At 49.3% G+C, this 13262-nt stretch overlaps 1 protein-coding gene across 1 annotated transcript in view; it reads right to left on the bottom strand.

The window, feature by feature from the left end:
• LOC141955232 (hydrocephalus-inducing protein homolog) overlaps positions 1-13262 on the bottom strand; it is a 96328-nt gene that overhangs the window by 59048 nt on the left and 24018 nt on the right. The window contains 2 exon segments of the mRNA XM_074895151.1: positions 2426-2597; positions 5288-5489. Coding sequence (XP_074751252.1) covers positions 2426-2597; positions 5288-5489 — 374 coding nt within the window.

The raw sequence follows: 13262 nt of genomic DNA, 5'->3' as shown, positions 1-13262 counted from the left end.
TGCTTTGCAGAGGGGGAAGGCAATCCATGGAAGGAAATCACACTCAAAGCAGTCAAAGAAAACAAGACAGAGCTGGCAACAGAAGTACTAAAATGACACTCAAAGTGCATCCTCTCAGCTCAGGGCACTTAGGAGAAAGGCAGTGCCACAGCTAACATCTGCCTCTTTCCATAAATAACAGAGCCCACAGGGAACTGTGGGATGGACCACAGCTCCCACTGGAGATGGTGCCTTCCGCCAAAAAACAAAGTGCTCTGCAGTAGCTTCTCATGTGGATGGGGACCAGCTTGGTTCCCCAGCTGAGGTGCAGGTTTGCAGCAACAAACACCACTGTCACCTCCTGGCCCAACCTCTGGATCAACAACAGTAGCACCTTCGTAACCTGGACATGTTGTCGACCACCTCCATCAGCTCAGAGTTCACACGTGGCACTGAGGAGTCACTACCAGGCAAGGACAGGACAGTGAGGACTTGTCAAGGTCAGTGTAGCAGTAAGTCCTCGTCCTCCCTCTCCTCTGGTTGCCATTTCCAAGGAGTCAGCTCCCACAGGTCTCCAATGGGACTTACAGACAAGCTGGGGCAGGGAGGATGCAGCAAACAGCAAGGACTTTGTCCCTTGGGAGCCACCTGGGCCTCTACCACAGCTGCCCCTGCTGACACATCATGTGTAGATGCAAAAATAAACCAAATTTGAGATGTGCTCAGAAAGTCAGAGCTGCGTATCAGCTTGTTTCCCACAAGCTTGGGCAACTGCTCAGAATGTTCTCATCCACATGGTAATTCCAAAATCACACCTCCTCTTTTCTGTTATTTCCATCAGCGAGTAAACCCTATACAGACTGAAGTGACCTGCTGCAGCTTCTACAGACTGCAGCACCTGAAAATACTGGCAGCTAACGGTCCACTGACATAAGGTCCCATCTCTGGGGGGCCTCTCCAGCAGATTTTACATGGCAGTGCACGAAGGGTGTCTGTCCAGGCTAAAAGTTACAGGGCTGTCACCGCAAAGAAGGTTGTGGAAGCCAGCAGCAGTAGAGTTTTAGATTCTACATTTAATAAAAGTAGAAAATGCTTACTACCATTTGATGTAAAGACACCCATATGCCAGGGGGAAAGACAGGCATGAGCAAAAGTGAATGTGAAATTGATTGTTCCATCAATAATGGAATTCATGGAAATCAAAAGGTTGATAATGCTGGACAAAACAGAAGGGGAGAGACTCATGTGGTAGCCCACTTATAGTCAGTCCTAGAGCAACCTGTGTAACATTCCATTCAGGAAAGGTTTCCCCTCGAGACTTGAGGCCAGGCTACACTTTATGTCTGTATGTCACTACATGGAGCGCCAGGACTCGGCGCTGTGGGCAGCCAGACTTCTGGACCTCACCTCAAAGCATTCAGGAGCTTAAGAGCAGGTTAAGCTACTTGTAGAGACAGTCTGACTGTAAAGCAGCAGGAGCCCTGCGGCACACTCCAAAATCAGCTCTGACACACCACAGGCTGGTCTTAATGCTCAGCTGATCAGCTCCCTCTCTCTACAACATTCCCACTGCTCTGACACAATCTCTTGGTCACATCATGCTGCTGTCAGCTACAGTGGTGTGAAACTGCCGCTGTGCCAACATTGGTGGCTCTCAGCCTTATATGGGATATAGGAACAACTAAGAAGAGGAGATGATCCCCTTCCTTGAAAAAAAAAATAAAAAAATTAGTTTCACCTATTTTAAAAGGAAGAAGAGGTTGAGATTATCCTAGGATTTACTCCAAGATGAAAAGGGATTTTACATTGCTCGGACAGTGGGCATTCTTCATCTCAGACCATGCAAATACTCAGAACCAGGGATCTGGCCGATTGCAGGATATGGGGTTTTGCTTGCATAAACAGAAGAGGCAATAAAATGTCTGTACCTATGCGCCATGAAACTCAGGAAGTCCGTTTAAACCTGCCAGCCTTGTGTCCAGGCTCACAGATGACACTGGAAGGGAGATTGAGCCGTGGTATCCATCCAGGTTATATGAAGAGATTGGTATCTCTCTGATCAAACTTGGGTTGAACTTGGCCTCCTTTCCACAGAGGATCATTTCATTCCTCAGGTCAATATGTGAACTGAGAGCGCTCTAATGTCCTTTGTTAATCCCCACACACTATGTGTAAGCTGTGCCCTCACTCATCGTTATTGATGGCTCTCAACAGTGTAAGGACACTTACCAAGCGCCCTTAATTTATAGCCCTTGCAGCAGAGCTCAGCTTTAGGCAGCCTCTCGCTCTGCCAGGAGCCCACAGAGATGCTTTTTCCAACAAGCTCTCGCAGCCTCCCTAGAAACCTGGTGTTATCTCTTGGCCCATCAAGCCAGCTGACACAGGGACCTGCCAAGTGACCTCAGCCAGGGAGGAGAAGGAAGGGAGGTTCTCAGCTATCACTTACCATTGGCTCAAGGCTGAACACATCGTCGGAGAAAAGCATGGAGTCTCCTTGCACTTTTGCCCGCTGGTTCTGGAAGGGGCGGGAGAGAAGGGGAAGGTGTTCTCCAAGAGCAGAGTCCACCCTGCACTCCCTCAGACAACGGTCCATCTTGCCCCCTTTCCACCTCTGCAGCCTGCAGCCACGGGGAGAGACAAACCAAGCAGATAATTTAATGAGCAACATATTTGCAGAGACTCGTGTGAGCGCAGGGGCAGCAAAGCGCTCGGGGAGGATCAGCAGCAGCTCAGCGAGGGGCTGACCCCAAGCCACGGGGTCCCCCATGGGTCAGATTATCACTTGCTGGCCGCCACCACGGCACGCAGGTTTACTCCACGCTTACAAGCTCAGAAGAGGTTTCTGAAAGCCGGCAGCCCTCGAGAGCCTCCTGGCTCAAAGCCTCTGCCACAACTGATGGAGAATCCACCGACCACCCCAACTGGCTTTTCCTACCACAGAGCTGCCTGGGGGAGCCAGATCAAGACGAAGGAGCACCCACTGCAGGGCTTCACTGGCAGGGGGAGACGCAGCTGGGTTTCAGCTGCAGGCTACTGGCATCACTCCTTTTTCCTTCCCCTTTGGACCTGCAGGGGTAAGCAAGCTAAATGTGCTCTCTGTGCCCTATACCACTTCTCACCAGAGGATCCCAGAGCACTGTAAAAGCAAACCAATGAATTCAGGCATTGCATCACTTCGGTGACACCAATGTCTATATGTGCATGGAAACAGAGGCCCTGAGAGGGGAAGGCACTTTTCCTGGCATCACCCACTAAAGAAGTCTGGACCAGCATCTCTGAATCCAAACCCTTGCGTCTGGCCTTGAACCACCTTATCTTTTTCCTCTTTTTGGCCATCTCTGTAGGGCTATGACGCAGTTCATCTCTCCCTTACTTGGCAGCTGTAGCAGAAATCATTCTAGAGTTTAAAGATCACAACCAAGAGATAAGGGAGCACTGCTACAGAGCAGTTGCTTCCTAGCTGGCATATCGCTGTCCCCTCTGCACACTCCAGTCCCCGGCCATGAAGAACCAGCAGGTGACAACTCTGGGGGGATGAGTGGAAGGCTCCATGTGTAGCAGCAGATCAAGGCAATGTAGTAAAACCAGGATAGCAATCATCACCCAGCTAAATTCAAATACAGTTCCAACGGAAATACGGTCACGGATGTTACTAGCTGTACACAGACAGAGCCTGGGGCAAAGGCTGGCACCAGCACCAAAAGCACTTGCTTTGGCTCGCCCCCCCTGGAGTGCAGGGGGGAATGTTTCTCCACGGCTGACCTACAGCTCTGCGCGTGAGGAGGGCTTCCCGCCTCCGATGAGCAACCCCCAGCTCAACCTCCATCAGCGGACAATAATTCCACCATTACATCCCAGAAAGTCCTACAGGAGGGAGACACAGCAAACCCCTGGATACACCACCTAAGGATCCAGGTCTTCTGGGGTCACAGCCCAGAGCAGGGTCCTGCACTGCCTCCTCTCATGGAAAAAGTCCTCTCTGCTCTGAGATCTCTAAAGCTTCTCTAGCAGCAGGACAGTGGCCCTGGAGCTATGACCACCCCTGGGATTGCAAGGAGGAAGAACAGAACGTCCTGGTCAGACTCAGGACATAAACTGGCATGAGATCAAATGTAATTGGAAATGAATCAGGTTGAAGTGAACTGTGGGGAAGCCCGGTTGCTTCTGAGGGGAAAGAGGATCACTCAGGGTCCAATCTGAGACAGGCAGGTGAGGAGAGAGCGGTAAAGGAAGGGTCCAGGCAAGTGCCCAGAGAAGGCAATGAGGTTTTCTTTTAACACATTCAGCTTGCATGGAAGTCACACACTGTGTAATTAAAAATAGAGAACAGTGAAAAACTAGTTTTGGCCTTCAAGGCATTTCTGACCTAATTATGTTGAACTTTATTGGCTCAGAAGCCTTTAAAAAGTGCTCCAGTTTAAGGCACTTTCCTGATCAGCTGTGAGCTAACTCCTATACACCTACATCCACGCAAGTCTGGAAAGTCCCACAAGGATTCCCTTAATCACCCAAACTTTTAAGTGTCATTTCCAGTTCATCCCCCCGGGCTATAAGTGTGTCTCTGCTGCCTGAAAGGGGAATGTCAAAGCTTCACCACAGACACCCTTGGAAGAACCTGCCCCATCTCTCAGCACCATGAAGACACAGGCTGCTGCAGCCCAAACGCGCTCTGTCCCGTGCTGCCCTGCCTTCCCTGCAGAACCCTTCACCTCCAAATTCTCCCCAGTCTCTGAGGAAGGGTAGAAACACCTCGTTGTGCTGGAAACCGGGACAGTGCAAGGCAATTCAACATCCTACAGCAGGACGGCCTCAACTTGCTGGGCCAACACAGCACCTGACCCTGCACATTCCTGGAGAAGGAGCCTGCCACCTTATCAAAGCTGGAGTGGAAGAAGCTGCAGTGAATATCACAACAGTTATGCTACCTGCAGCTATGTTAAGTGCTGCTACTCAGTGCAGTCCCAGGGAACGAGTGCTGACACTTTCCTCAGCCTCATGGACCCCCCATAACCCAGGGGTCTCTGGATATCAGTGGTTTGGGGCTCCCTAAAATGCAAATTTGCTCTCTGAGGGAATCCAGTCACTGCAATCAACCTTTCCTCCACAAAACACCATCCTCAGCTGGACCATGGATGGAGCTGGAATGCGAGGCACTGAGCTCCATTACCCTAAAGCCCAGGGACACCTAACCTGATGCCATAGATGGTTTACTTGCCCTAAACCATTCAATGCACCACACCTCTTGAGGCCACATGTTAGTTTTACCCTTGGGCAGTGTATCTTACTGAAATGAATCTTTCAAACGAACCTCAGCCTCTGATGATCCTCCTCTTCCTGAGTTGAAAAAGCCTTCCACTGGAAGTGAACCTTGATTTCACTCCGATTGTGAATGACTACAGATCTGTGGTTTGACAGTGTGAGGTAAGTCTTCTCAACTGTCAGGGAGCTCCTGGCCAGACCGATGTTGACATCTACAGCTGCCCCAGAGAGGCTTGTGTGAATATCTTCACCTGGAAAAAAGCACAGGGGAGTCTTTGCTCATCTCACTTGCTGATGGAAGTACGAGGAACAAAGCAAACCACCAGTAACAGAATAAACTCTTACAGCTTTTAGCTGTATTGGCAGTTCCACAGATCAGCACACTCATCACATCCTGACAGCTGCCCATGTACAGAATGAGGATGGCACCACCGTCAGCACCTTATTTCTGGGTGCATTTGTAGAGATCTATCCCCAAGGTGACAGTATTTACAGTGAGATTTTTCCGATGTGCCCAGGTGGCCTTTGGGTTGCCATCCCACTCGAGTCATAGAGAATTCTGCATCCAAGTCATTCAGGTGACTCTGAGGAGTCCCACCTCAGTCAGGGCTTGCCCAGCGTTGTGTCTCTCCTGATCCCTTGTTGCTGACACCCAAAGATGCCTGGGGGCACGCAGGCAGGAAAGGGAGGTTCAGAGGAACAAGTGACAGCCCAGGGCAGGATGGGACACAGAAGAGAGCTTCACTGTGTTGCAGAAGCAGCGCCCTCACTTGCTGTGGGTTTGTGAACACGTGTCAAGAAGAGACTGGTGGGGCACGGCCCACCCCGACCTGCCCATTACAGCCCTGCAAGCCCATTTCCTCAGCCGGGACCCTGCTGCTTATGCCCGAGTCTGCAAGTCTACGCTGCGTCTTCCCAAGCCGTTCAACGACCAGAGCGAGGGCATCTTTGCTTTCCACCTCAGAGCCCGCTGAAGAGGAGAGTGTCCCTGGCTGTGCACATCAACTGACCAACGACTGGGGCCTTGCTGGAGGACCTGCCAGCACGTCACCCTCCCAAACAGACTCCCAAAGGCTCCCTCCTTTCCAGAGTTTTCAAACCTTCCTTCTTCCCAGCCAAGTAACTCCGGGCAGTCAACTGAGATCAAACTTCAGTACCAAGCTCACTCTTCCTCTTGCAGGCAAGTGTTTCCCAGGTGAGACTCAAACAGCCAACATCAGACATGCTCTCTAGAAACGGCATTTCTGTGGAGTGGTGCTTAAAGCCTCAGAGCCACCCCCAACGGACAAGTGCAGCAGCCTGGCCGTAGCCTGGAGAGCATCCCTCTGCAAAGGCAGAGCCTCCTCCTCTCTGCACAGGTCACAGCAAGGCAGCCAGCCAATGGACCTGCCTTTAAAGCGCTACCATGCAACAACACAGGGAGAGCGCTGGATGTGTGCTGGGTGCACTCCTGAAATCCGAAGCCAGACACAACACAGCAGAATCACATTCATTCCAGGGAAAAAAAAAAAAAAAAAAAAGGAGCCCCCTCTTTTGGGGGGGCACTGGGGATTGACTCACCCTTAAAACACTAGTTCTCCAGAGTCATTCACTCATCTCCACACACAGAGAACCCAGCCTTCATGCCTGTATAGCCTCAATTTCTCCGCTCTTAAGGGAGTATGGAGTGGTAGGGATTTGTGGTCAGAGATGAGAGTTATGCTGCAAGGACAGCAGCAATGTTTACAGTGACTTGACAATCTGCTTTCTATAATGGACAACTTGGCATACAGAAATGACTGATGTTCAGGAGAGTTACAGAGGCGGGTATGCTTTATGAGCACTGCCTCTCCCTCCACTGAATCCTTGGCATATATTGGCAAGCAAAGGAGCCAGGAGCCAAGAAATGGGAGACATGCACAGTGCCTCGAGCTTGGGTTTATGGAAACACGAGCCAGCGCTCTACAACGATCAAGATGACAAACTACTGCAAAATAAACACCATGAAAATTATCATCGTCTCCCTGCCTAAACCCATGGCCACGTGCGTCTCGAAATACTGGGTATAGTTCTGATCTCAAAAAAACAAGCTGAAGCATCTCAAGCTAAATAGAGAAGGACAGAAAGAACAATTTAAAGTATGAAGCAGCTTTTATAAGAAGATTGACTATGACTCCTCATCCTAGAAATCATATGGGCAATAGATGGGAGAGGTTTGTAAAAGCATGGATGGCCTGGGAAATGTGAATAAGGAAAAAATTGTCACTATTTGTCATAAAACAGGAACCTGAGGGCCTGAAATAATGTTATTAGACAGAAATTACACAAAAGTGGCAGTACTTTTCCAGGGAGTATTCCTTCCTTTGGAACACACTGCCACAGGAGGCTGTAGAGGCTAACAGCTGCAAATCCAGGGAGAAACCGGACAAATTCTTAGAAGATAAAGGCATCAGAAGCTATTCAACAGAGATGAGAATAAAGCCTCCAGCACAGAAAAATGCTAACTCCGGAGCCCGCGAGGGAGAAAGCATGTGCACCGCCTGTTTCTACACAATTTGCTAAACATCCCCTACTGCTGCTCTCGCGGGGAGTTGCTGGGGATGCAGTCACCCTTGCGCTCCTGGCTGCAGGCACTGAGGACTCTTCTGAAGGCTGGAGGGTTTGCCGGAGCACCTTCTACCACCGAGAGCATTTGGCATCGTGCTGAATACAGACACCCACAAATCGCCGGGTCCAGGAGAGTGCGCACAGCTGCCAGCGAGCCAGGAGGAAGCCACGGATCTGTCTGCCAGGCCCATGAGCTGACACGGAGAGCGGACCGGCCAGGGTCGGCCACGGGCGGCTGCAGGCTTCATGTCTTGGGTGTCAAAATCAGATGTGACGTTTCATTTAAGACTCTTGGCTGTTTTTCAATAAACCCCTCTGTACTGTAACAGCGACATAGCACTAGGCATTTCACTTGGCAGGGCAGTGTCCATGGCGTGTGGTTTGGGATGCTTGGCTGCCATGAAAGCGCATCTACTGAATCTAGATGTGTCTGCCCTATCATTATTTACACAACGTGATCTTATTGCAGACTGTCAACTCTCTCATTCTTACATGCTTTTGATACATTTCCTACAGGTGGCAGGACACAGCTTTCACTCTGCAACCTGAACAAAGCAATGCCTGAACTTGAAATTAAACGCTAGACTTTTTACAGAGCAGCAGAACAGATGCTTCGGGTTGTGCACTCCTGAGTGGTGCTCTTTGACACAGCAGAAACACCTCTGTGTTTTATCCCAGCATCCATCCACATGGCTACAGACACAGGTATCAGCACACCACGGTAACTTTTCACTATCTTGAAGTGAGAAATCTGTGGGACTCCTGTTGTGCAGGAAAACAGACAAAGAGAGAATTTACAGAAGAGCTAAAGCATCTTTCTGAATTCTTCTAATACTACACAAGCATCCTGGTACAAGAGGGAGTAATTTTCAGAGCAGTACAAACTGATCTTGAACAGAAAGGATAGATGAGCAAGCCCTTGAACAAGATTTCAAAACAAATTTCAGGTTTGATGAAGAACACATTCCTAGTGTCCAAGAGCTGGTACTTTCCTTCATTGATTACTGCTCTAAACATTGGGAAGCTGGTAGCCAGGTCGATTAGACTGAAGAGAAACAAAACAGCACCCTGATGCATTTTGTCTTCGCCACGACATATTCTTCCTCTATCCCTGGGTTTCTCTCTGAGATTCTCTCTCTGAATTTGGATTGAAAATCTTTTAGGAGTGAATGACAGTCACATTTGGAATATTTAGGTAGCATGGAAAGCAAGTGTAATTTCATTTGCCCAGTCTGTCAGAAGACAGTGCCTTCCTGCTGCTGCTTTTTCACTGAAAATACAAGCAAGCAATGAAAGGAGAGCTCTTCACTCAAAAGGATGTGACTGTACCCCCATATCGACCTATGAGAAGTAATTCTTTTGCTCCTGCTATCATACCCAGCTGCCTCCACTGCCGGCATATTCTTGTTTTTCAAGCAGCGTGCAGAGGTCTCTGTTACCGCTTCACCGCCGGAGAAGCGAGTCACCTCACCAGGCCGAGCGATCTCTGGAAAGCTGGAGAAGTCACCTACAGCCTGATCCAGCCGCCCCACCATGTGCCTTTTGCTGCGTCTCCCACAGAGCTACCACCAGATCAGAGTCAGGAGCGCTCCTCTGAGCTGTTTCGCTCTTGGGAAGCTGATGGCTTCACCTACAGGATGCGCCGAGTCTCCGCCGGCCTGAGAAAGGCGTCTGTCTGTCCCCACGCCTGTATCTCCAGCCCCAGAGCGAAGCATGGAGCAGCGACAGTCATTTGCAAGTGCTTCTCCGAGGCGGTGTTCAGGAGCTGCCTTCAGACATCATTAAACCATCACGTTATTTACTCCAGACCTCCTTTATAAACCTCACCACTAAAAAACTGCTGCTGGCAACACAGGTGTCTCTAAAGAACCACTCCCAGGCTACAACGAAGCTCAGAGCATCCTCCTCATGACCGTGCCCACAGTTGTTGCTGTAACGGCCAGAGTCCCCAGCGTGGCCCCGACCTCAGCAAAGCACCCACTGAGCCCACGCAGCACAGTGAAAGCAGAGGGTCTCTACCCCAGAGGCCCTACAAGGAGCCATAAGACAACAGATGGGGATGAAAAGGGAGGTGGAAAGCAGTGACCAGGCAGCAGTGCTCTACAGGACAGGCTGCAGGCTCTTCAGACAGCTCTCCTGCACGCTGAGCCATCTCCCTGCAGTCAGGCTCCCGCCGTGCATCCTTCTGTGACCGAGCACCCACCGCATTCCCCAGCACCCCTCTGCACTGTGCTTAGCAAGAACTGTTTGCCTGGTTCCAGGATGAAATACTCCGGCACAGGAATATCCAGAAGCCAGCACGGAGGCTTTGTCCTGCCCAGCATGAAGGAGCTTTGCAGAATGTTTTGAAAAGGACGATGAAACCGTCAGAGGATGGAAGACCACTGCCACGTACCCAGGATGCCGCGGACTATTTTTAATTGTTATTGCTACCACAGTAACGACACGCTGGGGTACCCGACTGGCTGAAACATTGCTTTTGGCCATGGAGAAAATGGTGCAGGAACTTTCATTCTGATTGCCTGGCAAAGACATGCTCAATAGACCACCTAATAAATCAGTCACCCTTCAAGCTGTGCTTCTGCTTCTCAGCAGATGCTGATCGATCCACAAGGAAAGGAGGCTAATGAATGTTCAGTTCTGTCCTGAAACACCTCCACCGGTAATGACACTTAGAACACGTCAGTGATTTCCACTGATGATAAGAGTAGACAAGCTGTGGTCAAGGATGACCTGCAGAGAGATGAAAACCACATTCTTCCAGAAATCTTTCACGTGCTAAAAATGGGGGATGCAGCGTCACGCAGATGTCTGTTTCTGTGCATGCCTGAGGATGAACAAAACAGCCAGAAGGAGATTTCTAACTTCCAAGCCACCCTCCTAGTACATACATCCCAGTCTGTGCTCACGCAGTCAGCTCCATGGGTTGCTGGAGCAGGGGTTTTCTTCAGAGGGGTGTTATGTAGTTGTGGAGCTACAAAGCTGTGCAAAGAAACCTCAAGCAAATGAAGCACAAACTTCATTCCCCTTCATCTACCCTCAAAGTGACAAATCAGCTCTCCTGAAACACAAGGCCCTGGAGAGGGGCCATACTCTGCAAGGAGCAGAACAACCTTACCAAAAACAGCATGAGAAAAATTCATTATTACAAGCAGCTCTAGGAAAGGGGAAACAAAGACAGGAAACAGTTGTTACCTATTACCTGTTTTGATAGAGACAAACACTCTGGAGACCAACTAGACTCACCCATCAATCTAAGTGATTTGAACTATAAGAGCATATAACCAATCGGCTGTATAGTTACCAACCCTCGGTCTGTTGCAGTGCTGCTACTGTTAGGATGCAAAGTCAACATATAATTGCACAAACTCCTATTTACACCTTTTTTGCCTACAATATACGACTCCCTCCACTCACTTTGAAGCAGATGTACGAGAACATAAAAGTCTGACAGAAACCAGCCATACTGCTGGGAATTCTCACAAGAGAAGGAAAAAAAAGCACAACATGCACTCACCACCTACGACAGGCGGAAAGAAAAATCCCCTTGCAAAGTTTTTTAATGCCTCATAGCCCAAGGAAAATCTAGAGAAGCCTCTTGTACAGCATCAGTCTGGCTTACACCTTAGGATCTAACATGGGAAACAAGATCTTCTTTAAAAACTCACAGAATAATGTCAGTTTCTAACCATCTGCCAGCACTAAACACAAAATAAAAAAGAATTGCAGCAGTTAGAGCACTACAGGGAAGCTTTGGATTCAAAAGGGGCTGTTGCTTAGGAAGCGGAAGATTTCCCCACCTCTTAGCACCTCTAAGCAGCTACCGTAAATCTTCCTGGTGTGGAAGGAACGGAGAAGTGCATGAAGATGAACAGCTGCAGACTGGAGTGGCAGTGGCACACAGCGGTGGGCGTCAGAAGCTCACGGTCTGTTGCCATGAATTTAGCTCAACAGTAGCTTAACGCTACTCACAGAAGCACCAGAGCCCCTGTAAACACTGGCACAAGACTAAGATTAAAGCCAGAAACTGGTTTTAGTATTCCCACCCTGGTATCCTGCACAATACAGGGACGAGTCAAGGATGTACTGAGGTAGGGAGTTTGCTCAGACAAGTACTGAGCCTCCTCCATTCCGGCTGCAGTCAGTTCAAATTGAGAACACTCAGCAACTTGTCTGAGTGATCTCAGGAACAGAAAATGCAGCACAACAAGGGCTAAACCTCAGTTAAACCCTGCTGCCTGTCCACATGCATCAGTGAATTTACAAAGGAGAAAAAAGAGGAAGGAAAAGACTTGGTCTACAGACTAAATCAATAGGATTTTCATTTCATTTTCAAACGAGTTCCTAGAACTCAGTGACTGCAATGCCAGCCTTGCAAGACAGATGACAAGACCCTTGGTCGAAAGGGGGTTCTTAGAGGAAAGAGAACAGAGCTCTGCAAAGGTGGTTGCTTTCTCCAAAGCCAAACCACAGATGACTATCACAACAAGGCAGTGTTTTCTCAGATGCTTTATCCTCGTGGTAGCTGAGATGTTCAGAGGTGCTGGCACATCCACGCTACCATTACTTGTTCAGCCTCAAACAGCAATAAACAGCCAGGGCTGGGATTTCATGAGTGTCCTGCATGTGTACAGGAACCACTAACACAGCGCCAAGCCCCTGCATGGGTGGCCTCGTTACCGAAGTAAGCCTGCTCAGCCAAGGAAAAGGATTCAGCATCCCAACATGTTTACGTTCCCAGATGGAGTATGAGCTGGACTTTTTCACACCCAGACCCATGTACATGGGGGAAATGGAGGAGTTGGGACATGTAAAGCAGTGAAGATCAAATTTTCACTGTAAATCATTATGCTCTTAGCAGCAAAGACATTTTCTTCACACTCACCTGTAAAGTTTGTAGCAACACAATTACCACCACGCGGACAGCCTGTCCAGGGGACAGCACCTGCACTCCTAACCAGGACAGTGTAAAGGAGGCACAATTCTAATCAGCCAAATAGCAGGCAAAGGGAAGAGCTTCGTGTCTCCTTAAGCAATGCTAGGGACAGATTTGAATTAAAATTAAAGCCAGGCAACACGCACCTGATCCTGCATCAGTCACACTAAAACCAGTGGGATTCACTGAGAACTACTGCCACTTGTGAGCAAGTCCATACAGACACACAGTAAGGCAAGGAAAACGCCTCCCAACACCCTACACTGATATTTTGCTCTTAGTGCCTCCGCTTCATAAGAAACAGTCTGTTGGCAACTCTGAAAGAGCAGCCCAGCTGCTTTTTGTATGCGAGTCGCAGGGAGTCTGACAGCGCAGGACAAAGCAGCCAGGGCTCTCCCCGCCAGGCTGGGTAACACGGTCTGGTGCTCTGCACTACGCCTAAAACAAGCGGCTTTTAAGACCGATTGATTAAATGCTTTGGTTTCACTTCAGCAATTAATCT

Source organism: Athene noctua, unplaced genomic scaffold (assembly GCF_965140245.1).
Source record: "Athene noctua unplaced genomic scaffold, bAthNoc1.hap1.1 HAP1_HAP1_scaffold_146, whole genome shotgun sequence".
In the NCBI taxonomy this organism is placed as follows: domain Eukaryota; kingdom Metazoa; phylum Chordata; class Aves; order Strigiformes; family Strigidae; genus Athene; species Athene noctua.
Note: the sequence above shows the minus strand (reverse complement) of the source record. Positions and strands in the feature narration are given on the sequence as shown.